A 27,046-nucleotide genomic window follows, 5' to 3' on the forward strand; every position below is an offset into this window, starting at 1 on the left:
ACCAAACTGATGCTGCCCTTTAGATTATACTTCCCTTTAGGGACCTTGTGCTTTAAGGTCAAGCTTGCCATTTTGCTCAGATTTGCAGAATTTTGCTCGAGTTACCTCTCTTGGGGAAAAAAACCCAAATTAACTAAACACAAGATTAAAAAGAAATGCCTACTGGAAAATAAATTTTTATCTTCATAGATTTACAGGATATCTGACTAGATATTGTGGACATTTCCAAATTTTAAAATAAAAATGTATGCTTTTGAGCAATGACCACACAAGGAAAAAAAGGGGAATAGTTTTCAGTTATTGAAAAGATTCTGAAACAGCAGTTAAGAGTGGAATTCTTGCCAAGTTAACCATCATGAGCTAAATTAGAAGTTGGATGAATCCTTGTCCAGCCACAAAAAACATTTAAGTCTGTAAAATTGTCATATACGTGACTGATATAAACCAACCAATTTATGCATTAAACAATTTGTTATTTTCCTATGGATTTTATTCATAATTTTTACTGTTGTTAAAAGTCCATATGTGTTGTTTTTGAAAATACTTCTAAAATCATGAGTAATCTTTACTTAAAAGACTAAAAATATATGCCAGCTATTATAGTATATGAAATCTGACAGCAGTTAAAGTGTTGGTATCTGAACTTATTTGACAGCTTCCTTGAACAACTTTTACTAGACACTCTTTATAGGATTAAATATTTTTAGATTTGTGCAAGTTGTTCTATAAGTCATGTTAGAAGAAAAGCAAAAATGTTCTAGAACTTCGACAAACAATTCAACAAGTAACAATGGCTTTTCTTGCAATCACTATTCATTAGAAGCCAAACACCATGATCAACCTTTCACTACATATTCATGCAAGGACTGATTCTGAATCCTGTGGAGCAAATGAAGCCAAGTAGAAAGTGGGACAAGAGCCCACCTGTTTCCCATGTTGGCAATTCTTCAGCTATAAATGCATTTTATTTGCAATCAGTTGGCCCCCATTGTAGGCAGAGCGGGCCAGATCCACCCCTAGCTATACAATGATATATAAATGATGCTAGATCATAGTGACTGAGATTCAGAGCTCTCCGCTCAGCACTGTCCTATATTTTGTGCACACCAGCCCCAGGAAGCCATATGGTGTTACCACTCCAGCTTCTTAGCAAAAGGTAACACTTTGGCCTTGGTACGAAGGGACTTGCAGGAAGCAGGGACTTGGACCAAGGGACCTGCTTTTCCAAGGGTTCTAGCACGACTTCCACAAAAGATTTCCAAGAACAGCAGATTTTTGTCCTGAATGTCTGGTTGGTGAGTTTAGTATACCAGTTAGACTTGCAAAGGTTGCGAATATTTGGTCCACAAATTACAAATGCAGCAAGACAGTTTGACTTTTAAATACTGGGAGATATTCTGGGAGGTACTGGGAGGCAATCAGGATGAGAAGCACAGATACTACTACATTGGCGTGGCATATCACAACACAGAGTCTGCACAGCACTCGAAGTTAAGACCTTTCTTAACCACTTAACAGTTCTTAACTCTTAACTATGATAATATATTTGAACATGTAGGATATTCCAAAAGGAAGCAGCTTAGTGGCCCATTCATCTGATGGTGGCTGGCAAAGGAAGGCAAGTCAGTGCTGGTCAGCTTTCATTCCCGGTACTTATACTGGACCCGGCACGGTGCCATGGGTTGCTGTGTCCCCACCAAATGTAAAGGGCTCTGAAAAAAGCAGAAGACTGTTAGAAATATTTAATGTTAGTTAGTTAACAGAATTATCATCTTGCTTTACTCTTAAGGTCATAAACACAGTTTCTCAGAGCTTTGATCTAAGAGACTCAAGACCCAATATTGAGAGTATTTATTAGCTACACTGAAGCCATTGAACAGGGCCTTTGTGTTTGCTTTTTATTCCACTTGCTCTGACAGAGGATGGTGTATGAGATTTCAAGAAACTCTAACGGTTTTGAGTGGTCTTCACTGGCACAATTTCCTGTGGATGCAGACCCAAGTTACGATCAACTCTAGTGAGAGCAGGTGTGGCAGCACATCATCAGTCAGGAAGAGGTAACCTCCATCCCTATTCTGGGTGGACTTTCTGCCACTACTTGAGATAAACATCTCAAATTCTTTCAGGAGAGCAAAGGAATTGAGTTCTCCCAACTTGTAACTTCCCACCTGAAGAACAACTCTATAAAGCCCATGTCACTCTAAACATCTCCCTCTTCTCCTTGGTGGTTTAGCTATACAGCATGCATGTCATGTTTGGGTTGTGACGGGCAGACGTATTCATTTTGCAGCGCTCATGTTTGTGAGGAACAATGCTTTCTGGAAAGCAGAAAGGACACAGTGCAAAAGGGGTAGGAAATTATTGCAAAGAGAGGAAGTACACTGGAAACCATGCCACTCTCTCTTATGCGTAAAACCTCTCTGTGTCACAGTTGCTTCTTCAGTCTTATCCTAATCAACTTCTCTTCCACCGCTGAATACGCAGTGTAAGGGCACTGGTAGCACTGTTCTGAGATCACTGCCTCTGATTTCATGTCAGCTTAAAGGTATTATTAATCCAGTTCCATATTCATTGCATTTGTGAGTGGCAGAAAGTAATTAAAAGCCTCTTATAAAATTTAGGCAATGATGAGACAAAATACTCTCTTTAGCACATTCTTGCATAGATGGAATAGCCCAATTAACATCACTGGAGTTACTCTGGATTTTCTGAGTAAAAATAATGACAGAATTATTCACTATATGTTTTATAACACTCCTCGCAGCATTTTGCTTCGTTATACATAACCACAGTTGAGCATGGTTGTTCGGCTGAGCATGATGAATGAAGGATTTAAAGATGTGGAATGTTAAATAAATGCAGAGATCATTTACCTCCTTTGGTACTGAATCCAAAAGAACAAATTCATATTTGTATAGGAATAGCACAATAAACAACTGGATTTCCATGATAGCAAACCACCTGCAAGAAAAGGGAGAAAAATGATGGATGTCCAGCATGACGATCACACGTGGTATTATCAGACAAGAAACAGGATGTCTTTTGCACATTTTACATTCCATGCTTTAGTTCTGCCTGAAAGTTCATCTTCAGTAGGAAAATATGCTGTGGCTTTGTTCTGCTTCATTAGTCAGTGAAGAACATGAATGTAATGGCTGCCCCTTCTTTCCGGCGAAATTTTAGAACTACTATATCCCTCTGACGCCCTATTTTAAAACAGACCCTTATCATTATGTTTTTTTCCACAGTGTACACATTTATGTTCCTCTAACACTTGCTAACTTGAAATAAATTCACAGGAGTGAGAAGAAAGTCAAATATAGAAAAAGCTATATGACTAATTGTGCTATATGAAGTTATATAATACAGCTGGGAGCCTGATGACATCAGAGTAGCTGTGACAGTGGGAGTTATTATTTAATGCGTCAGCATTAGAATGCAGTATGAGACCCGAGGGCATGATTTTTTTCTGTAACATACTCAGAAAGCTCTTCCTTAGTCAGTCTGGAGAAGATTTCAGATGACCGCAGGTGAAGTCCTCTAGGTTCTTGTTTTTTAATGTAGATACATATGAGAACTTTCTGCATTCAGACAATAGCTCTTACTTATGTCAAGTCATAGGATTACTCATCTGTAGAATTTAGACATATGTCTTAAATACTTCATCAAAATTGTAACAGTACCTTGCTCTTCTACACAGTTAATTTTCCATTATCTGAGAGATCCTGGAGAACTTGGTTAAAACAGAAATTGGGGAATTCACCGCGGAGAAGACCACATGATTTCACATGGCGTCACTCTCGACTTGGCCTGGCAGGTGTGAAGAGGAAGATAATAAGCCCCACGAGACCCAGGCTAACTCCTGCAGAGCCATTCAGACTTCTGCACTGAGCTGCCCTATGCTCTGGAATAGGAGGATGCTTGTTTGTTTTGGCGTAGCTTCAGACTCCAACTATCTCTGTGATTTCACATTGCAGTTACCTTGAGATAGGGAGCTCCTTGTGACCTTGAGCTCAGGAGCCTGCAGCACAGAGACATTTGGACAGAAATGAGCTCAAGCAGAACTCAGGCCCAGCTTAATGTCGGCAACACCAAACAAAGATGGGGTCCTTGCAGTCACTCCACTGTTTGCACAGTGCTGCCCAGGACTCCTGGTGATGGAGGTGCCATTGCTGACACTCTCGCTGGGTTTGTTTGGATGCACCAAGCCATGACATGAATGGGGCCAAGCTACTGGTTGGAGGTGTGTGGAGGCAATCAAATTGCCTCTAGGTGGCCCTGCAAGTAGAAGACCTGCTCTTATAGAGGGCTGTCCTTCAAAGCTGGATGTGGGCTAACCAGCTCCAACAGCTCTATATCACCTCTGTATGGTCGGGTTAATCTGCAGTTTGTCCAAGCAGCAGTGGATAACTGAGAACTGACTGCAGCATTCCCCATCATTAAATCTCAAAGCATTTTTCCAAACAGGCTGCTGTTGTTATTCTACTCTTCAAACAGAGATGCTGAGACACAAGGATGATAAGTATCATTCATGTCCAAGGCTGGCCAGAAGGCCACCTCAGGAGGAACCAGAAGAGGAAAGCAGGTTTGCCAAGTCCCAGGCCATTGCTCTCTAAACCACATTGTAGTAAGCAGAACCCATGAGCTTTCCTGCAGCTGAATGCTCCTTAGTTCCCACTTGTTTCTCATCTTCCTGATTGAGTTCTAGAGCAATTTTTCTCTAAAAACTCTGAGTCACTGATGTCTTCTTGTTTTACTTAGCAACAAAGGGGCTTGACAGGGAAATACTCCCTAAAATGTTGTGTACAATGCATTACTATGTATTTGTGCTGTGATGCAATCTAGGAGCCCAGCTATGGATTGAGATCCTGCAATAAATGGATTAAATAAAAGTAATCAAATTAAATGGAATCCGAGGATAAAATCACAGCCGTTGTGGTGAAGGATTTACACTTGCAGCACACGATAGGAGACAACAGACAGATGCATGCAAGGTTAGCCCAATTGTACAGGTGACAGTTACCTGGTTAGACAAAAGTCTTGTGGCATGAGTTGCTTCACTGACACCAAACTTTTGCCCTAGGTAACAAAGATGATGGTGTGGAAATAGCTTAGGGAGCTCTTCCCATGTCAGTTTTCTAGAATATTTAACAAGTAAGTTATTTTCTAGCTTTCAGTTTGATTAAATTAGCATTTAATTTCATGTTGAGCTTTTGCAATTTGTGAAGAAAATGAAATAGTTAAAAATGTCATTTATAAAATGCCAGTATCAAGTTAAATGAAAACTCATCTTTAACTGGAAAAATTCTTGTTTGGCTCAGTTATACCAAGGAAATCTGCAACCTGGGATCTAGATACATCCCTTCATTTAATTTCCTTTTTTCCAGGACCACTAGATTATCCTTTTAGCATTATTAGTGGCAAAACATGAAGGCATATGTTACCATGTAGCCTGCCAAATGGTTTGAAAGGACTTTTTGTCTGTCAGCATATGAAAGATTCTCCTTTATCTGTGTAGAAACATTTATCGTTTTCTTTCTAATCACAGACTTATTTTACAGCTATTATCCAAGTTCAGAGAACAGCCTGAACAAAGAAATAGGTCAGTATATATAAACAAACAGCGTTTAGTAATATTGTTTTGCAGTTTGTCCTGCACCTGTGGATGACTCTTGCGAATTCTACTATCGCCCTTGCTGGGAATGAGGCTGCTCTTGTATTTAGGAAAGGAATATGATAAAAGCCACAGAGGTATAGCAGTGAGTGAGCACTTTCCTCTGGCAAGCCTAAATGGTGAATGAGGTTTTACTCCTGGTGGCTGTGTCTTTAATATCTTCACAAAATGTATCTGACATTCACATCCAGCCTGCTATATGGTGCAGAACACAGACCCTCTGCAACACCCTCTGGATTCCTCAGTCCAAATGGGGCTCCTGAGTTAAACTAACTTGTTTTAAGAATTCTTGGTTATTTGATTCCTAGAGGAGACCAGGTTTGAAGGCAGAGATGTCTGAACACGGAAAATAGGAGCAGCTGGCTCCCTGGGACTTGTTCCAGGAAGAGGGACAGCAGAGAAAACAGCAAAAGGATTGCAAGAAGCATCAAGATTGGCACTGCCGGAGGAGAGAAGAGAGGCACTATCTGAGATTGAAGCCTTCATACAATTGTGTGGGCCTTAATGCAAAGAGAAGAGATTTCAACACAGAGGAACCAGTTAGGACTTTTGATGATTGGCAGAGATGTTAATGGCATCATGGAAGATGTGAAGAGACTTTTAGACCAAAGAAATGTTCTTTAGATTAGTTTATAAATGGCAACCTAAATGCTTGCGTGTATAAACTGGCGTGCTTGTAACTGCAGCAACTCTCCCTTGATGAAAAGGTGCCCCAGGAGCAGCAGAGCCAGGCTGACTTTTCTCCCTAGGGAGAAAAGTCCTGGTGTATCTCTTCATACACTAGTCTCAGATTCTGCTTTTATATCATGGCTTAACCTGCCTTTTCCAGGAATGAAACCACTTTCAAATCAGTTCAGGCAAGGCCCAGATTAATACTGAACATTAGGGGACTAACAGAGAGCAAAACAATGAAAACACTTTATCTCTAAGTGTAAGAGGAGCCCGGTTCAAGAGAGCTGTTCTTTGCAGGGTTTGGGAATAAATAAACCCCAGCTGTTTCACTGACCTTCCTGGACACTGATGCTTCCCTCCTCCGAATGCCACAAAGCTGTCCAAGAAAGCATTCTTCTCTAAATTTGCCTCTTTCCAACGATCCTGTGGGAAGAAACTTTTTTTCCAAATCAGCCTTATATAAATAAAGCTTAACTTTATTTCTCCAAGCTAAAAATGACCTTGGACAGCTAATCCTCAATACAAAGTTGCACTAATGCCTTTTTTTTTGCATTCAACCTGTTATGGTTAGAATCTGGACTCAAAAATCAGCACCCTCTCAGGGAAAGAAATGAGGTTCCCATTTTAAAGATACTTAGGGGCCTCAAAGCTCTGGAGGGGTTTTCAAAATCACCTGCAATAAGGCATTCGTCCTATCCCTCCCCCTACCTCTAAATCATGTATTTTGAGCTGTTGAAATGCCTGTAAAATATAACCTTTTCCTTTTAAATATAAGTACATTCAAAATGTATGTTCAGACTTTGACTAGCGTCTTCCCTCAACCCCAAAGTAGTACTACAGCACACAACTCAGGTACATATTTCTTACAAAACATTTCTAAGACACTGTGCACAGACAAATGCACAGTATTTCAGCTGTCATCTGAGAGAAAGGCAAGGATTACACAGAAATGAATGAATCCAGATAAAGGAAGGTTTAGACTCCTTGAGAGCTGTGTGTTAACTGTGAAGTTAAAGTGGTGAGAAGCAGAGTTGGGCACAAAAAAACCACTGAACTCTTACACAGTCCCATTCTCAACTGCAAGCCAGTGTGAGAAAATGCACTATTCCCTACTAAAAATAGCCTGCCTGTACCCAGGAAGGCTCCTTATTCCATCCTGAATTGCTTTAAGAAAAAAGGAATAAGAAGTAGAGCAAGGCAGTATGGGCTAAAATTTGGGTGGGCTAGTATGGACAAAAGTAAATCTCTTGAGTGCTGGGTGACAAACAATACCAGCCTCCAGAAACAGCAGCAGCTGAACCAAGGCCTTCAAGTTACACCCCTGTGAACTTTCTTGTGGTTACTCCTCTGACAAACCCGTCTTAAAGAAGACATAATTTTATATTTGGTGTTTTTTGGATCTCTTTCAGCTTAGACTATTTAGAGCACTCTGAAGAGGAAACCTGTTAACATCAAAATCCACTAAAAGCAAGCAAAGAATCTCAGAGGTGACAAAACAAAGCAATACAATTCAGAATGGCAATATCCAAGGGGGACTGCCCTATTCTGCTGGAAGGATGAATTTCTAAACATCAAACTAGCTTGTTTTTTACAAATAAAGTTACTAGAGAAGTAAGTTGCTGTACCAGAGTTTCTGCCTGGCATTTCAAACAGGCAAGAATTGTTACAAGGGATTTCAAACTGGTGAGGAGTTTGCTCGAAGGGAAGTTTTGTTTTAATTACTCCTTCATATATTTCTAAAAAAAGACAAACCATTCTATAGCGGATGGTGCTAAAAAGAGCAGTTACAGGCCTGCCCACACAGCCACCTGGAGTGGAATAATAAGCAAGAAACCCTAGATCAGCTACTGAATTAGCAGAGCTAATACCTACCAGAAATCATCTGACTGGAAGGACCAATGAACCTGGGTAAATACATGGAGATGAGATATACAAACAAATGCCAGGCAGAGGAGAACACTTGGAGCTTGGTTCAACAGTGAAGTCAATGGAATCTTCCCAGGATGGGCTTTGAATCAGATCAAAGTGATATAAAGTTTTATCACTTTATTTTTTAATATAATATATAGAGAGAGTCCAGAATATATACTTGAACTTTAAAGTCTTGTTTATTCCTTTTTCCATCATTTTGTCTGTATACGAGGTCATCCTCCTTCAGAGGATGGTAAATACCCAATTTTAAGCAAATTTGACCATATGCTTTAGGTGCAGAATATGTGAAAAGGAGAAAAGATAACAAGATGACAACAATGAGAAAAAAAACACAACTCACAGGTTTGAACACTTCTGGGTCAGGAAAATATTTTGGATTCCTGTGCAACCAATATGGAGACAACATCAGCATGTCTCCTGCAGGGACAGTGAAATTCTGAAAAGGAGAAACAGGTAGAAAGGGGTTCAACTCACAGAACATTCCTTCCTTAGTTCTTCTGTTTCAACAGCAGAAGGTCCTGACAGAGGGTTAGTGAAGAGGCTCCTGAATGCTGATACTTTCCTTCTGAATGGCAGTGAGCAGGACAAACAAAAGGGACGGAGTTTTATCCCTTACTAAATTGTGGTCCCTTCCACTACATGTACCGTGTCTCTGATTCCTATTTCATATACCTTCAGCACAGTATCTCCCAATTTGATTTAATTCAAATTCAAATTCTATTCAAAACTAAATGCAAGACTGGGAACAGGAGAAGCGAAACTGCTCTTAAATTAATGATGATTGAATTAATGATGAATAAATCTGTTAAACTAAACAGCTGATATATTTGAGACTTGCTGAGTCTCTCTGCTCACTTAAGTTATTTAGATCTACTGGGAGGGCCCTTTCCAGAAGAATCATATAACATCCTTTTGGAAAAAACCAAACAAATAAAAAAACCACCTCACCTGAATTCTTATTGGATTTACTACTTTCTTGGTGATGGCTCCTGGCGACCTCAGCCGTATGGCTTCCAAAGTGCACCATTTAATAAAAGTGAGTTTCTTAAGGTCATCTCCAGAGACTTCTATTTTATCTTTACCTGTTGTAGCATGAGGAAGAAGGTTCTGTGTAAAAATTAAATTTCATACTTGTTTTGATTCACACTAACATGTCTTGTTTTAGAGCTTCTGATAGAATACCTCTAGACTTAGGACCTTGTCTTCATCCGGAAATTTTCTATTTCTAAGTAAATATATGGACCAAAATCTGTACAATTTAAGCCCAGTTTGGATAAGAAAGGCCTTTGAAGATAATTTTAATAACTGCTAAGTAGCTGTAGATATGGCCTTGGCCAGATCAGGTCAAACAAAGCTCATCTTAGAAGTTATGCACCCCTGGACATTTTTAGTACTTGGGCAGGATACTACACAGAAATCTCAGGGACTGCAGGCACCGAGACAAGGAGTCATGGCAGAGCTCTCAGGCTACACTGACCCTAGTAAATAAAACAGAGCCAGGAGAAAGGGGTTTGGGCACTGGTTCACGATTATCCATACTGTTTAATTATTGGCATGTCTCCTGACATGGCTTTGACCCATGTCTATTAAGAGTCTTCCACGAAAGTCTTAGCATGGTTCAGGCAACTGCATGTGAATGACTGCTCCCAATAGGTGACTGTGTTTTGAGGGAAAGAGATTCATAATGTGGGAGTGAATCATACTGGACCAGCTGGCCTCAGATGAAAGAAAAGAGAACAGTCCCTGGCCTGTTTTTTCCACAGAATAGTTGTAACTCTGGTGAGTTACAACTCACCATGGTGAGTTTTCATAGTTAGTTAACACGCCATGAAAAGCAGCTGAGCTGAAAGATCTCATCTGACTCCATCATAGATGTGTGAAAAAAGCATGAAACTGGCTAACACAAAACTAGCTCTAAGTGACAGGTGTGGAATGAAGCGACAAATGCATCCTTTTTTTTTTTTTACCTTCTTTTGCTAATATCAATGGTGGTTTTGCGTAAAAATACCTCATAAGCATATGCTGAGTAAAGAACTCACAGTGTGACCCTGTGTTATCAGTAGTACCCTTAACAGCAACATTCAAATTCCCGGCCACTGACCAAGTGTGCCATGTGCTGGGCCAACAGGGAAGAAAACATTTTAGGTTGCAAAAGGATGTGATCCAGTTTATTACCTGCTTTGCCAAAAACAGAAGCCAGGTCTTCCATGATTTTCTTATAAATGGAAGGGTAGGACAGTATGAAAACAAGGGTCCAAAATGCAATCTAAACAGAGATGAAAGTACTTTAACTCAGGAATGCAGAACTGAATTACAGCCTGTAAGCATCTTTGTTGCCAATTACTGTGGCAGGTGAAAACATTTGCACTTTCTTGTATGTGCCTGGTGTTGTTGACATATACAGAGAACTATACTTCTTGGGTACATCCACATGTAGGATAATACTGTAAAACAGATGATCTCTATTGATTTGCTAGAACTATAATATTGTATAAAGGAGTTTAAAAAGAAAGAGTCTGGATTATGCATCTCAGTTTTATCCCACTTCCTCCTTTCATCAGGCCAAGACACAGGATGATAACATGGTATGCAAATCTGGTCCAAGTTTTAAATGAAGAAAAAATGGTAAAATTTAGGGGCAAGCAAAACCATCTATCACACATTAACAACTACCACTTGTACAGAATGCGTACTGCTCTCAGTTACCCTTTTCCTAGTGGGGATGTAAACTTATTGAGAACGTTTGTCCTTGTGTCTACTCAAATGCCCCAGGAGAGAAGGCTATAGTAACAAAGACTGAATGCGGAGCTCTTTTCCTGCAGAGGAGTTACCCCGTCGAATTCAATAGCAATATTAGGCAAGTAACCACTCAATAACAAGAGCAGAGGGCTCAGATCCTGGGAGATTAGGTCTGGTCATCTGCTGTGTACTTACACATTCCTCTTCAGTGAACCTTACACAGCTTCTGCTTTGAGCTTTGAAACACGAAAGCCTCTAATTTCAAACAACTAGATGTTAAAATTAATTCCTAAATTAGAGTCATTGTATGTGATTAGATTTAGCTGCCTGAATGGAAAAAATTAAGTAGTGAATTCCTACTAACATTAACAGAAACGAGGTTAAATAATTTGCAGAGCACTGTCACTGTGACTCATACTGAAATGGGCAGGAGAAGTTTTAATTAACAGCAAAACAAAGGGTAGTATATCCCCTTTAGAAATAATTTGCTAACTGATTATGCAATGAAGTTGAAAATCACGAAATTTAGGAAAGGAGAAAATCCTCTTAAGCAGGATGAAATCAGAAGGGCTCCTAGCACTGCCAGGAGTATTTCTTGCCAGCTAGCAAGAGACCTAGTCTGCACACAGATCTGGTCATGGGCCATCTGTGTGGATAAGGGATGAGAACTCTTACTGTTATTACACAAATAGCCCTGTGTCGATGCAGATCTACTTCTGTAAAACAAATCTGGTAGCTTATTTTTCTTGTACAGCAGCTGAACAATGTGCCTTCACTCTATGGGTTGAGGAAGGATAACTTCATTGCTTCAGATAAAAGGGTTTAACTTGTGAAAATCCCCTTTGGAAGGTGAAAGGTCTTTTTTCATAATTCCAGTCACCAGAACAGTGGCTTGTGACTATTCTGAGAAACAACGAAATATCTGTATGTCTATTTACAGCTGAATATTACAGAAGTAAGTAATGATAGTGTTATGGAAGGAATGTCAGTTATCCTGATAACAGACAGCAGGCTATGTCTCTCACTTATACCAACATGTAAATCTACAGACACCCCAATGAAACGGATGAAATTACTTTAGGGTAAATTGTAGCAATATCCAATTTACAAAAAAATGAAGATACATCCATTGGTAGTACCTATAAAATAATTCATTATCTTTTTTTTTTTTTAATCACATTTGTAACAGACATAACTATGCTGCAATGAGCTTAGTAGCCATGGTAAATAAAAGATGTTTTTGCTACTACAGATTTTTCATTTGAGAAATTCTTATAAATGTCTTTGGTCAGCCTAACTCATGTTAGATATATTGCACTTGTTAGCATACATATCTCTGTATCATTAATCCATCAAATCCATTTGTAACATTATCAAAACTCAAGTGGCAGCAGAATCAAACTCTTGCTTTTCCTCCTCTGAAGCAGCATTGGCACCTGTACAGTAGATCCCTTAAAGCGAACGAGCCAAATTGACTCATGGAATACAGAGTTCTTCGTTCTCAATAGATTTACACAGATAAAGTTACTCTACATTACGATTTTGATATTTTAAAATTGAGAATGTCAGAAAATTTAAAATAGATTCTCTGCTATAACACAGACACAGTGTTTCAAAACAACAGCTAAATGCTTTTCATGGCTTAGTACTCTGATCTTAAAACATGAAATATATTATTTCATATACTTGTATATATGAAATATGAAATGTTGTTATGATAGGGGACAGTACAACATAGGAAAAACACAAGAAGAGTTCTTGTCATTGCTTCTGTGACATTGCAACCTGGGTCTATTTGTAGTGATATATGTGGGTGTGATAATCCTGTCTTTGAAATATATGCAATGTGTATGACCTCTGGTTCAAAGTCTTTGCTTCCCAAATACAGGCTTTTGAATGAGAAATAGTTGTTTCTACAGCTGACATACTTACAGGGACAGCATTTGCTTGGGAAGCCCAGAGCATTAAGAGACCATAACTGGGAGCCAGATGTCTTCCCTGTAAGTTATCCAGGAGATGTTGCAGTAGTGTCTGTTAGGAATTAAAAAAATAATAATGTGTATTTCTAAAAATATATTAAAATACAGCTTAGGGTAGGGCTTACTAAAATGCAAGGATATAATAGTAGTTTACCACAGAGAAATAATGCTAGTTATGGGCTGTTCGCAGTCACAAAGTAGAGAGGTAACAAGGCTGTTCAGAGAAAATGAGACTCACTCGTAGGCAGAGGGCCAAGAGTAGTCAGTGCACCATGTAACTCCCTACTGAATACTTGTGCTGCCCTCCATTTTCCTAAGGTTCTTAGTGGACCTCATTCTCTCACTCCTCATTGTTGCTTGTATGTGGAAAAAGGGGAAAAAAACACCTTTTTTTTTAAATTCCTGCTCTATTTCTGTGCTTTGAAGAACCTGAAAGCTAGACCGAACAAACTCAATGAATGGAAATGAATAAAATGTTCTGTCTCTGCTTGCACAAAAGTGATTGTTATGAAGGGATGGTCTGACATTTCAGCAAACTCTTTAGTTTCAGGTGTTTTGTTAGTGACTTCATCAGCTTGAAATTCTTTGAAACTATAGCAACTGTGTAATGTTCTCACATCAGCTTTTGTCTATAGTATTTACTTAAATAAAAGGCGACCATGCATTCAGGGCAAGGCTTCTTATCTAATTCTCAGAGGAAAAAGGCTGACCTTGAATAAAAAGTGATTATTACTTACCCAAAGCCCCCCACAATCTAAGACACTGCTTATGTGTGTCCTCATTCCTGTACCTACTTACCTCCCACCATCCCCTCCTCAGCCTTCTGTTTCTTTCCATTATTCAGGCTGAACTTCCTCAGGTTTATTTTATGAAGGATATTGTGGTATGTAAAACTTTTAAAGTCTAAATAAAATTTCGGTTGTTTAATAACCTGCTCTTTAATCATTGGTAGATCAGAATTCCCAGACCAGTCTGCCCTTGCATTTGTCAGTCATATTGACAGAATTGCTGCCATAGCTAAGGAGAATAACCAAGGGGGCAACTTATCACAGCTTTGACACAATCGATATTTAGGGTACTTGGCTTCCAATCCAGCAATCTGCTATTTTCTCGTAGTCTGGCTGTTGGAGGATCTACTCACTCTACACCAGGGCTTAAAAATAGCACATGCAAGATTTTGAAATTTAACAGCCCAGTCCCTTCGGAAAAACAACTGAAGAGGCCTTTCTCTTGACTCTTTCAACTGCTCGCTATAACTACGATACCAGAGGTTGGCAATGAGTCATGGCTCCAATCCCTTGGCTTAAAATTCCCCAGAGGAGGATGTTAATTCTCAGAACTGGAAGCAACAAACTAAATCGAGGAGTGGGGCTAAAAATGACTAGCCTCACCTAACATAGATGACAGCAGTACTGGACAATTAAGGTATAGCTATAAAAGCAGACATATTGGGCCTATTTCTTCCAGTACTGAAATAATTCCTGCCCTTCATTCCTTCAGCCAGACTATACAGCGAAGTCATCCATTTCACAGCCTCGGATGTTTACCTTGGATGTGGTCTCTGAAGGGTTGGTCTTTTCAGCATCCGACACCACTTTCTCAAATAATTTTAGAAGCCATTTTTTGGATTTAGACCAGTTTCTATAAAGAAAAGAAACAAACAAGAAGCACTTAACTGAGGCAGGATAAAGCAACATTTCCTTTTCCATGAGAAGGACTCCTTGTTTTCTTTGCAAAAGCCCCTGGGCAGCAGTCAGTTGATTAAGAGTCAGGTGTCAATCTGACTGACAGCAGTGTTGACTCACATGAGGAACAGCAGTTGCTCAGGGTCTGAGACGTCCACCTTGACTAGGTCTCATCTTGCAGCCAGGACCTGACTTAAGACTCCTGGATTTTCATATCAGTTCCACTATAGGTTTTCTGTGGGACTTTGGACAGGGTGCTTAGGCCAATTTTTCAGGAGTGATCCCCCACTGAGAACACAGAGACCTCATTTTTAGAGCATTCTCAATTCTCTCTGAAGGCAATTTTGAGGTTCTTGGAGAGACCATGATGTCCAAAGTGCTGTCATGGCCCTGAGAGCACTGAGAGGCTCTGCAAGGTCTTTGGGGTTTGGCTGCCTCTGCAGCCAAGGTCAGCTCTGTGATGGTGCAGCTGCGTGACCCATGATCAGATTGTTGGGAAAACAGCTATGGTGTGAGGAAGAGCCCAGAGAAGCCTCACTGGAGCCCCTCTTGGCTCAGGGGCCACATTTAGGCTCAAGCCTTTGTCTTTTGCCCAGTTCCTGCTTCTCCCTGATAGGTCCAAGCTGAGTGCTCAGTATGGAAGTATTTCTCCTAGAGAAAAACCTAATGTTGATGCCTATCATCTTGCCCAGCTAAGCAAGGTTGCTTCAGTTTTATGCCAGTAAAAGCAGATGAGACTAGGTCAGGTCTTTTTTGAGGCACCAAGCTGAAAGCCTGCCTGACACGAGGGTACACTACAGCTAAAGTCAGCGCAACACCCTCCAGGGGAAGGTTGCTCACGGCTGATACCACAACAAGCAAAATGCCCCTAATGGTACCGTGTGCATTGTCTCTGCTCCATTACCTCAGGAAGCATTCGGGCATCTGAGAGGCATATTCAAAATCCTCATCGTACTTCTGAAAATGCTCTTCAAACTCCTTGATTTCACTCTGGCTTGTTGGACAGACACCTTTTCCAAACAAAGTATTCACCACTGCTGGATACATGACATGCCTGCAAGCACAAGACCATCATGACTGCCAGTCCATAGGGAAACTCTTGCAGAAGTTTTAGGCCAAGATGCAGTGTGCTGAATTGCCAACATAAAAAGCTGTGGGACTCATGCCTCATTGCTGTATGGGTGTGTACACTTCAGCTCTAAGGAACCCTTATGGGTTCCAGCCACTGCTAAATGGGTATTACAGGCAATAAGGGTTAGCACAAGGCTCATACCTCACTCATAGCAGATGCTGGGAGATACACAGACCTCAGGCTAGTCCTCTGCATGCAGCTGAATTTCATCAGTTAACATCTGTTCACATGAGCAGTGGCAGAGTGCTGAGGTATCTTTGGTCAGCTTTGTGCACTGAGGTTTCCTTCTCCTCATTAACCATCTCTCTTATTTCAGGTTAGCCCATGTGGACTTCCTGGATGTCGCACAATCCTTTCTACAACCAGATTCCCACAGAAATCCTTCCTCTGGTTGCAGCTTTGCTGGAATGAAACATGCTTTTTTGTTTTCTTTTTGCCTCACTCCTACCCTATCTGTTCATCTGTTATGCTGCAAACTTTCAGCTCCTTTCCCAGGCCACCTCATGTGTACACTTTAGCTCCAAGAAACCCTTATGGGTTCCAGCTACTGCTAAATGGGTATTACAGGCAATAATTGTTCCACTTTCTTGAAAGATCATAAGGAAAATGGAGCCACCTGCTGGCTTTACAGATTCAACTTCAAGGCAGCTGAATAACAATTATTCAGGGCATTGTATTCCAACTCTTTTACCCATCCTTGTTTAGCAAAATGCTAAGAACAGATCAAACTCAACACAGATTTACTGTGGATGACTCTTATGGATCTTGCAGTTTATAAACTAGGCTATGACTGGTGTTTTAAATTTTAGAAAAATAACATCTGATTCAGATTTGTAAGCTTCATTTCTAGGATTGCCAGAGGACATGACAGCCATGCCAATGGGAAGAATTCCCTGTTTCCCATAGCTGCATCAGGTATGCAGTATGGAGTGATGCCCTGTGTAATATTTGCACAACCATGTCTCCAGGGACCCTCTCTTAGCCCATGGTCTGTGCTGGTGCCAGTACAGCACAGAGCAACAGGTCTGTCCCTGCTGTCAAAAACTTGACCTTAGGTAAAAGACCACAGATAGATTCAAATGGGGTGATAACAAGAAAATGTGAGACAGTATTAGCACAATAGTCAGTGGTGTAACACGCTACCAATTTGATAATCGTCCATTTTTTCACAAGGCATCACAGAAGAGGAGAATTTGCAGAAGCTAATGAGGTACCTCTGCAAATACGTAACAAAGGAGCATAAGTGAAAACTGATGGGAGGCAGGTGTCTGCACCCTTTGATCCTGAATGACAAAGTGCAAAAGAAGAGGTGGGCTATGAAAGACCTTGAAAGTGAAAATAAAAAATGTGCTTGTACAGGTTAATGGAGAACGGAGAGATAGTGGGGAGAAGAAAAGAAAGGGGAGCACAGTCAAAACAACAGACTCTGAACATGTCCTTTGCTGGTGGGCTCTGAAAGGACACATGCAGGGGAAGGTTGCATTTGCTGGAGCCAGAGAAAAGGACGTCAGTGCAGAAGCAGATGAGATGCTGATCTCAGAGGAGAGGTGGGGGAACACCACAGGATGCAGGGGTGTGCACCCACTCGAGATCAGTGGGACCGAGGGCTCAAAGCCTCTACCTTTTCCCCCAGTTAATCCATACTGCACTAATTGAGATGTTAAGTGCCCAGTGTTTCAGCTGCAGTGAAAAGCTGTATCTTAGATGTATTAAGCAGAAAAAGTCAGCAAAAGACAACCTGGATATGAGGTCTTAGAGATAAGGCCAAGCCAAAGGCAGTGTTTCAGTTGTAGTCCTGATGGCTAGGCAAGACACAGGTGTTATCCATAGTGATCAGAAAGGAGAAGGGGTTAAAAGCTCTGTTGTTGCCCCATGAGACTGTCAGTTATGGGATTTTTTCACACAGAGGATGAAGTTCAGGCAGCAAGAAGTCAGCTGCAAAGATCTTATTTAACAGGGCCACGACTAGCCCATAGCATCCCCTGGATGTTATGGGAACTTTTTCATCCTTTTGACGGTCAAACATTTTGCCTGTTCAGAAGTTCTTCATAAACATGTGAAGCTTTCACCCAGTCCTTTGGGAAACAGTATTTGCTGGAAGTTGCTGTGTTTTCTTTTTTCTTCAAATTATGCAACTCAGATGTTTCTCCTAGTTGGGAGAAAGACCTTTAGATGAAACCCTGTCCACTCTGCAAACCACCTGACAATATGAAGCAGTCATTAGTATCTTGACACAGTTTTTCCAACACCTGAGGGCCTGAGCTCCTGAGGCATAGGTTTATGCTAATGTCTCTGCTCTCATATAGGATAACTTATGCATTAGATGTGTTGAAAAATTCCCTTACCTTACCAGGTCATTGAGGTCGCCTTTTCCCTTGGTGCCCAGATATCCCATGTGCTCATGTAGTTCCTTACACAGAGTGTCTGTGAACAGGTGCAGGTTAGAAGGACCCATTTTTCCCTTCATCATGGTGTACAGGTTGCCGTGATTCTGATAAAAGGCTTCTGCAGGAACAGAAACTTTAAATAAAAGAGAAACAGAAATATATTTTGGAAAGTAGTCAAGGTAGATTTTCATACCGTGAAAATCTTTTACATATAATTGTGACTCTGATTTAAATGCCTTAAGCCTCATATTTCTAGAGTGAAATTCCCACTAACCTTCTTTCTGACCCTGTAAAGATTTTGGTGAGCCCTTTGCTTCTAACGACAGTCTGTGTAACATCTTCCTGCCTCACAAAGCTTCAGTGCAGGAATCAACAGTCAAGAAATGTTTCCCTTAACTTTCTGGTGGATGTAAAGAAATGCTCGTGCATTCTACAGAAAGAACTGAAACCAGAATGAAAAATAAATGAAAACAAGAAAAAATAGTTTTGATCTTGATGCTGACATATGTGGAGAGGCTGAGAGAGCTGGGATGCAGCCTGGCAAAGGCTCGGGGGGATCTTGTCAATATGTATGAATACCTGATGGGGGAAAAGAAAGAAGATGGAGCCAGACTCTTCTCAGTGGTGCCCAGTAAATGGACAAGATGCAATGGGCACAAAGTGAAATACAGGCAATTCCACTTAAACTTAAGGGGTTCTTTTGTTTTTGTTTTTGTTTTTTTTACTGTGAAGGTAGTTGAACACTGGAAGGTTGCACAGAGAGGTTGTGGAGTCTCCATCCTTGGAGACACTCAAAACTCAATTGGACAATGTCCTCAGCAACCTGCTGTAGTTGACCCTGCTTTGAGCAGGGGGTTTGCAATGAATGATTTCCAGAGGTGACTTCCAACCTCAGCAATTCTGTGATTCTGCAATTTAATCTCTCTGCAATTTGTTTCTCTCTCATTTCACAGCCCAACATTGACAAACTGCTTCAAGTAACTCCTGTCAGTGCAATTGCATATGGACATAAGGACCTATGCTAATGATATATCACTGGGGATGGGAGGTATACCACATCACGCTCTACTAACTGTTGTCCTAGAAGGTAAGTAATTATTGCCGCAAGCTACCTTTCAAATCAAGTGACAGGATAACATATTATTGCTCCAGACCTCATACACATAGGCACTGTGTCTAGCTGCAAAAAAGGCCCTGATCTCTAACTGGAGTTGCTTGATGACAGAAGTAATAAAAGTCTCTGGTTCAAAATCCTTTGATCACTTGTGACTAAATCCAAATCACCCTGCTGGCTTAAAGGCCTGGATCACAGAGAGGTACATGATGAATTGCATTTCCCCTTAATTTTGCAGTATGGTCATAGCTTAAGACAGGCATTTAAGGTATGACCAAAAGCCAAAGGGCTTTGGATGGGGTCTTTAATATTTCTGGGTAACTAGATCTGATTTTCATTAAAAAAGAGATAGATGTCATTTACCTGCATTCTGGACAGCTTGTTGTACTGCCTGCTCAAAATTTAAGTCTTTAGACGTAAAAAATGCTTCAGCCCCTTCTTCGTCAGTCACAAAAGTAAATCGTTTTCCCAGAGCAAATATTGTGAATATGGGTCCATACTGGAACAGACAAGGATTTTACATTACTTTATTGCTAATGCATTTGACAGGAGCCCCAACAGGACTTCACTAATGCTGAGAGGTCAGGCGAGACGGTTCCTTTTTGCTATCTGCACACCTTGGTTCAGAAGTGCACAAAGATGAAGAGCAAAATTTGCAGACTTATTATGGATCAGAAGGGAGCATTACAGGTGCCTGCCTGACCTCTTGCAAAACAGAAGATTCCTTCTCTGAGCCCAATATTTTATGTCTGAAATACATTACATTTCAAACAAGCAGCCTACCTGGATTTAAAGAACCCAAGTGATAGATTATCTACTATATCCTTTGGCTGCCATAGTAAAGCACCCACGCTGTAAAAACTTAAAACCTCAACTATTTCAATCTGCATTTTTGTAACTAAAACTCCTCAATGCTGCGTCTTCTTATCCTTTTTTCTTCTCTAGTTCAAAGGGCCTGTCAATATCAAAAATCTCTTTCTTGCATAGGTGTTTAAAGACTAATCCAAATAGTTAACAAGCTTTGAGCAAGATTGATTGAGCTTGTCAAGCCTTTCATTCTAAGGAATGTTCCTGGTACCATAAATCATTGTCTTGTTTTTCCTTGATCTTCTCTAACATCCTAGATCCCTCTCAAAACTTTCAGCAATAAGAATTCACTTCCAAATTCCTACATTATAAAAAAGTTCATTGATATTTGTAGATACTTTAAACTGGCAAACAAATGTGCCATATCTGCTGGATGGGAGATTTAGATAAAAAATCAGAATTAGGAAATGAAGGATCCTTAGCATCTTCTTCTTAGTGAAGCTGATTTCTGATCACAGGCAAAACCTTTGGAAATTGAAAGCCCAGTACTTACATTCGTATGCACACTACAGTCTTTTGGTAAAATTATTGTACAAATGAAAAGGTTTGCGGCTTGCACGAAGCCTCTAGACGTATCAAGGAATTTGATTTTCTATCCCATGTTATATTGCCGACTAGGGTGAAGAGAAGTTTTCTATTGATCTGCTGGGATTACTGTAAAGCCTTGAAGCCTCCTTGCTTTCACTGCTCATCTCATCTACTTTAACCATTTCTTCTGTTGTTGGTGTCTCTTGTTGTACTCTAATGCCTGCTTCATCAAAAGCTCTTTAAAGCCAAGGAAAAGATTCCTTTTAACATCAACTGAATTTTGATTGTGTCTTTCAATTGTAATTTATTAAAGAAAGGATGACTGTTTAAACTCCCTGGGTGATAATAAATAAATATTGCTATAATAATAGCTAGCTTGCACAGGTTGTTGTTTCATGATTAACAGCATGCCCTGAGCATCAGGCTGGATAAAAGTCAGTGAGTTTGTGCTGTATTTGTTTTTGATTCAGATTTTTTTTTATTTAAAGCTAATATTAAAATGAAATAAATTAATTTTAAAATAAAATAGCATTAGAACTAATAGCAACCTGCAATAAAATATAATTATCCAATAAAGGTCACATTCAATTAAAATCTGGGATGCTTTATTTATTTTAGGCAATTACGTGTGAGCAAGATCTCCAAGCTCCCATTCCAGTCAACAGAGACCTAGTCTATGCAGTCAGGGAAGCCTAAAATCTGATTCATCTGACCAGCTACTTACCTACCTCTGTTTATGAAGATCAGCTGAAATGCCCTTAGACTCCACTGATTTTACTGAGTTTGTGTTCATTGATCATATGCAAAGCTTAGACACAGAGCTCACACGAAAACACCAACAGGAGGACAACCAAATTCTATGCCTTAATCTTGATTTGAATGCCATCCAATCTACTATTTAAAATAATTCAAATTAAACAAACATTGAATTGAATTAAATTAATCACAATTAAAATAAAAAAGCTCCATAAAGGGCATCCAGAACAAGTTAAACAGCAGAGTGATGGTAGATACCCAAAGTAACAACAGACCTTTCAGAAAACAGAAATTTGTGTCCAAACAGAAAAATGCAAATAAATAGGTTCTCTGATAAATTAAATGTAAAATTAAAATGCAGCAGAAAAAAAATGGTTTGAGGGTCAAACTCCTAACAGCAACTCTCCATGCCCAATAATGTTTGGCTTTTCCAAACATAACAGATGTAGGAAGTATCCCAGCGTGTTGCTGAGTCTGATGAATACTCAAGGTGTAAAGAAACCAGGTGGCGAAGCAACCAGCAATTGGCACTTTACACCAGTTTAAGTCAAGTCCCACCCTGCAGCCTTTCCTTACGGGTGCTCAACATTTGTTCAAAAGAAGTATTAACTAGAATAGGCTTGGGAACAACTTGAACAAGTGCCAGGTAAATCAATAATAAATATTTTACTTGAAAAGTCTAGAGGGATTCAAATATAGACACAACAAGATGAGGGCTCTAAATTAGCCATTAGCACTTGTATCTTAGAGGCCTTTCAGAGTGTCAGCCTAGCATTCAGTGTTTGTGAAAAGGAAACAAAATGTTGGAAGTGCTAGGAAAGGAGTGGAGAAGGTACAGCAAACATCATCTACATCCATTTTCTGCCCGCGCCTCCAGTTTAACATGTACTTCTGCCCATCTCAACTCATAAAGGATACAGTGAGATAGGAAAGGTACAGGGATAGACAGCAAGGATGAGCAAAGATACGGAAGTTTCAGTAAAAGAAGACACTAAATGCACTTAGATCCTTGAGCCTGGAAAGGTGAAAAGACAATAATTTTTCCCTATTTGTCATCAGACAAAGAGGCACCTCACATAAGCCAGTTGGTTTAAAAATAGACAAAAGAAAATACTTTTTCACATGGTACATAGTTTAAATATGGAATTCATTGCCACAGGATGCTGAGGAAGCCAAAACTATAAACAAGGTAAAAAACGGGGATGAGGGTATCATATTTAGATAATCTGGATGCAAATTCCAGCCTAGAAAGTCCCAAAGCTGCTGAGTGCCAGAAGGCTGGAAGGAATGTCAGAGGAGGCATCCTCTATCCTGGATGGGTTCCTTACACCCTTTTACTAAGCATCTACTAATAGCCACTACTGGAGACAGCTGCCTGAACAAACAGACTTTTCATCTGTCCTGGTATAATTATTATGATGTTCTAATATAATCAAATCAGCTATTGAAACAAGTTGTCAAAGCAGTTCTGCATTTGCCATGTTGCATATGGGCAGGTTGCAACAGAGCATGGATTATCACCTGCCAACACTGTGTTCCCAGAGGCCACCCCTGCCTGAAACTGTATTGTAGAGGAGAAACATACATAGAGAAAGCAAAATGAAATCCTGTTTGCAATTAGGACCTCGGAAGCTGCTTTCACTCATGAAAACTGTTTTTTCCAAAGAATGGGAAACGCTATACATAACAGCAGTGTCATGATGAGAGGCAGATCTATGCTTGCATGAAAGTAGCACTTCAGAGAAACAGAAACTGCTGAAGAAGGTTCTCCAAAATCCCAAAGGAGGGAAACAGAGGATGCAGAAACAGCCATTTTGCCTGTGGGTGCTGTCAGACTGGGAGCAATCACTGTAGGCTGAGATAGCGGCAGTTGTGTCAAGACATATTGGGAGCTAGGTGTGCTGAGCTAGTTTTCTCCCTTGGGCATGCACACACACATCTGGAGTTCAGTGCCAGATCCTCTCTCTATCTCAGAGACTTAAGCACCTTATCTTATCTGTGGTCTTCTGGCCAGCTGTGCCTGGGGCCAGAGTCACAGAGCAGCAGTGACATAGCTGATGGCACTGTCTCCAAAGGCACTCCACCAAAGCCTTGTCCTCTGCTCCAACCTGTTTCCCCTCCACACGACCTCACATAGCCTACATGTGCCATACATGCCCTGTAAGCCAGCGAGCCAGACAAATGCCCCCTCACACGACCGACCACACATAGAGAACAAGTTGAGAGGTGTGCAGGTGAATCCTGGGATGAGGCACCATGTCCCAACACAGTCAGCACACTGAGAATGACGCTGAAGGGAGACTGGCAGGTCCCCGAAGAAGTGAAGAACAATCTCAGGGATTAACTGAAGCTTTCTTGTTATCTTAATTAATAAACTGATGAGAAGGATTTGAAATTCCTTATTACTCTTGTCATGTTTGCCTGGCAAAGTGGGGAAGCACATCTCTTGAATCTAGCGTTAAGCAGCTGTACATGGATTTATTTTGCATGGTGGCTCCTGTTACACATCACTGCCCATTTCAGACAACCTGCAAAACCACTTTAACTACCAAGGCAGCTTAGGAGGAAGAGGTGGTATCTTTTATTAGACCAGAGATTAAATATTTTATTAGATCAGGGGATCTTTCTTTTATTAGATCCACAGATGACACATGGAGAAAAAGAGACAATTCTTGCAGCCCACATATTCTTCTGTAGGAGGAAAACAGAAGTTACAGACTTCAAGCAAAGTATGTAATGGAAACAATGGAAATTTTAATGTGCTACTCAGCAACTTCAGAGAAAAATCAGTGAGAGATATAAACAAAAGGGATGATAATAACTGTTAACCAAGTAGGACAGAAAAAGAAATAAACTGTCACTTTGGAAGATGGAAGGATTTATCTGGGGGAGGAAGTTTCTAATTTTGAAAGCCTTCTTCGAAGACAATGACCTTACATGGTTGAAGAGCATTCACACTGCCTAGAGTCTGTTTCTGAACACACTTGTCTTGCTTGCTCGTACTAAGGACACTAAACCCTGCCCTAACAGTATTAAGGAGCTTGAAATGATTGAAAATACATTTTGTAAACTTTTTAATGCCTGTTAATGACACCTTTGATGGGCAGTACCCAGTTTATTTGGTTGCGCTGTGTTACAATGCTTACTCCTTTAAAAAGGAGCAGGAAGAAAAGGGCGTATCTTTTCCGGCTTCTGCACACTGTGCCAGTGTGGAAGGTGGGAAGGTAAGGACCGTGCCTTCCCCAGAGCCTGTGAACATGCTTGGTCAGAGGAGTTTCGGGTGTGGAGGGAGAGCAAAGGGACAGCAAGAGAGGAGGCTTCACCAGGGACCGGAAGGCTGGGAAGAACATGCTGCAGGCACACAGCTGCCCTCGGGGACGAAGGACTGAGAGGTCCCTCGTTGCCGAAGGGAAACCACAGGGAAAGTTTGCAATCAGAAAGACAATGAGTTGCTGGACTAAGAAGAAAGTCAAAGGAAAGGGAAGATCCTACCTGAAAACACACAGAAAGAAGAGGGAAATAAGAAAGCCTTCTCTTTCTGCTCTGCCTCATTTGCAGTTTTCTCTCATTGAAAATGTTTCTTGTTTTAGTTTCTGTCCTGACAAAACCTGGTTCTTGGGCTTATAAAGTATTCAGGTGTTTTTAGTGTGCTCAAATGCAGTAGGAGCTGCCACAGCACCAAGAGTGGCCTAAAGGGCCTCCAGGTAAATGAACACCAAAATCAGTGGACCTGGGGCCACTAAGTTTGTGTGTGTGTACTCCAATGCATTCTTTAGTATGTAAAAGCTTTGTTCACTCAGACTGTGAATGTTGTGTTTTCCTGACTCTTCTGTCAGGTCTGTTTTAAAAAATACCTTCTAAGAGATTTTGCTAAGAGCTTCCTGGAAAAAAAAAAAAAGCAACTAAAGCAAGTCAAGTCATGGTGAAACAACTGTCCCCAGAAGGGATTCTCCTGGAAAGGACAGTCTGGCAGACTGATTTAACCTGATTGCTATCAGGGTATGTTTTCAATAGAACAACAAGGTTCTGTAACAGCCTCCTAACAAAAAAGTCAAACAAATATAATGACTTTTTTTTAAGTGAGGCTTGATCAGTTTATTTAAAGGATTATATGGCAGTGTTTCTGAAACAGTGAGAGAATGGACTTGAATGAGCAGGTCTCTTCCTACAGTCCTACATTTCTGCCCTTAGACCATGGAATATATAATCCACTCATCATAACGTTATGAAAGGATTCATCTCACTGCCCTGCACTTCAGTTTACACAGTATGCATACATGAAAGAAAAACATATTAATGTAATGTAAAAACTGACCTGTTAAGCTCACAGAAGCCAATGAACTGAAGATCTTACTTAGGAGCTTACGCTGTGGTGCCTCCAATGTGCTTTATTACAAGATTCACAGGTTTTGATGCTCTTCTTACATCTCCTACATCAGCTGAATGTACTTGAACCTCTGCTTTCACTTAAGACTGAGTTTATAACACCCATTTTTGCAAAGAAGTGCTTATAAATATGAAATCTAATAGTTCAAAAACAGAAAGCAAATTCAAAAAATCCAGCATTTATTATTTTAAAATGTCAAGATTTTACAGCAGTTTCATTTTTAGATAGTTTTTGCAAGCAGTGGGATGTGTGATCCTTCAGTGTTGAATACTTTGGGGCTGATTACATTGAATCAGCGTTAAGTAATAACATCATCTAATGGAAATGTGAAGATGTGTTTTCTGTCAGTTAGTATTAGCTGTCTGGAAATTAGGCATCTAATGTAAATGGATTATTTAGGGTCTCTCTATAGAGAGATAGAGAAAAAAAGGCATGTCCCGGGGTGAGTCTTCACACTCATCTTTCATACATTTTTTAGGATGGAACAAGTCGCCTGCCAGCAATGCCTGTGTCTCTCTTGACTGCTCAGGGACACCAGCTGATACTGATGCTGGAACAGAAATCTCCTCCAACTTTAAGCACATAAAAAGCTAGGTTCTTGTCCCAGTGTCTGTCACAGGGTTCTCCAAAGTGTTTGAGACTCAGATTAACACATAGCCAGACTGCAAAAGCAAACTGGCAGAGGTGCTGGATCGAAACAGGATGATCACTACACAGAGATCACCCCAGAATCAGCTCCTGGGCTCAGCAACTTTGCTGACACAAAGCTGATTCTTGTAAGCTAAATGCTCCTGACATTAAAAGAGAAAAGGGCCTATCGATTTTGTGAAGGGTAAACTTACTGCAGAAGTTTCTCCTCTCCTTTCTCCTCGCGGTCACCCTGAACACACTCACGAGCAGGCACACCGTCACAGCCATTACCTTGCTTCTAGCTTGCTCTATAAACTCCAGGGGAGCTTTCCCGAACTGGAACGCAGCTCCAAACCAAGGGATCCAGCTCCCGATGCAAGGAGGGGAGCTCGGGTTTCTCAGCTGAAGCAAAACAGACCTGACAATAAGAAGTCCCAGGATTGCTGCCAACAGGAGAGCAAGAGCCATTTTGCCTCTTTGCTGCCTGCTGCAGCGGCTGCTCCGCCTGCTGCAGCACCCAGCACGGCCGTGCTTGCCAGAATTATCCAGCTCAATAGGGCCTCT

General features: G+C 40.6%; 1 protein-coding gene across 6 annotated transcripts; it reads right to left on the reverse strand.

Annotated features, from left to right (window-relative positions):
- Positions 1-881: 881 nt before the first annotated feature.
- On the reverse strand, positions 882-27,046 carry LOC112979550 (24-hydroxycholesterol 7-alpha-hydroxylase). 6 transcript variants are annotated; one of them, XR_010388162.1, is made up of 13 exons: positions 26,774-27,043; positions 19,678-19,813; positions 18,159-18,333; positions 15,586-15,735; positions 14,544-14,637; positions 12,950-13,048; positions 10,454-10,544; positions 9,227-9,360; positions 8,619-8,714; positions 6,681-6,769; positions 3,684-3,810; positions 2,874-2,961; positions 1,694-1,712 (listed from the first exon to the last, which is right to left on the reverse strand). XR_010388162.1 is itself a non-coding variant. In XM_064508314.1 (12 exons), the coding sequence occupies exons 1-12, from the start codon at positions 26,948-26,950 to the stop codon at positions 1,641-1,643; spliced, it is 1,401 nt and encodes a 466-aa protein (XP_064364384.1). In that variant the 5' UTR covers positions 26,951-27,043; the 3' UTR covers positions 882-1,640. The 6 variants fall into 6 exon arrangements, 5 of the variants coding, with proteins under 5 accessions (XP_064364384.1, XP_064364387.1, XP_064364388.1 ...); XM_064508314.1 differs by lacking the exon at positions 3,684-3,810 and having other exon boundaries at positions 882-1,712; XM_064508317.1 differs by lacking the exon at positions 3,684-3,810 and having other exon boundaries at positions 882-1,712; positions 26,695-26,819.

This window comes from Dromaius novaehollandiae, chromosome 3 (genome assembly GCF_036370855.1).
Source record: "Dromaius novaehollandiae isolate bDroNov1 chromosome 3, bDroNov1.hap1, whole genome shotgun sequence".
NCBI classification, from domain to species: Eukaryota; Metazoa; Chordata; class Aves; order Casuariiformes; family Dromaiidae; genus Dromaius; species Dromaius novaehollandiae.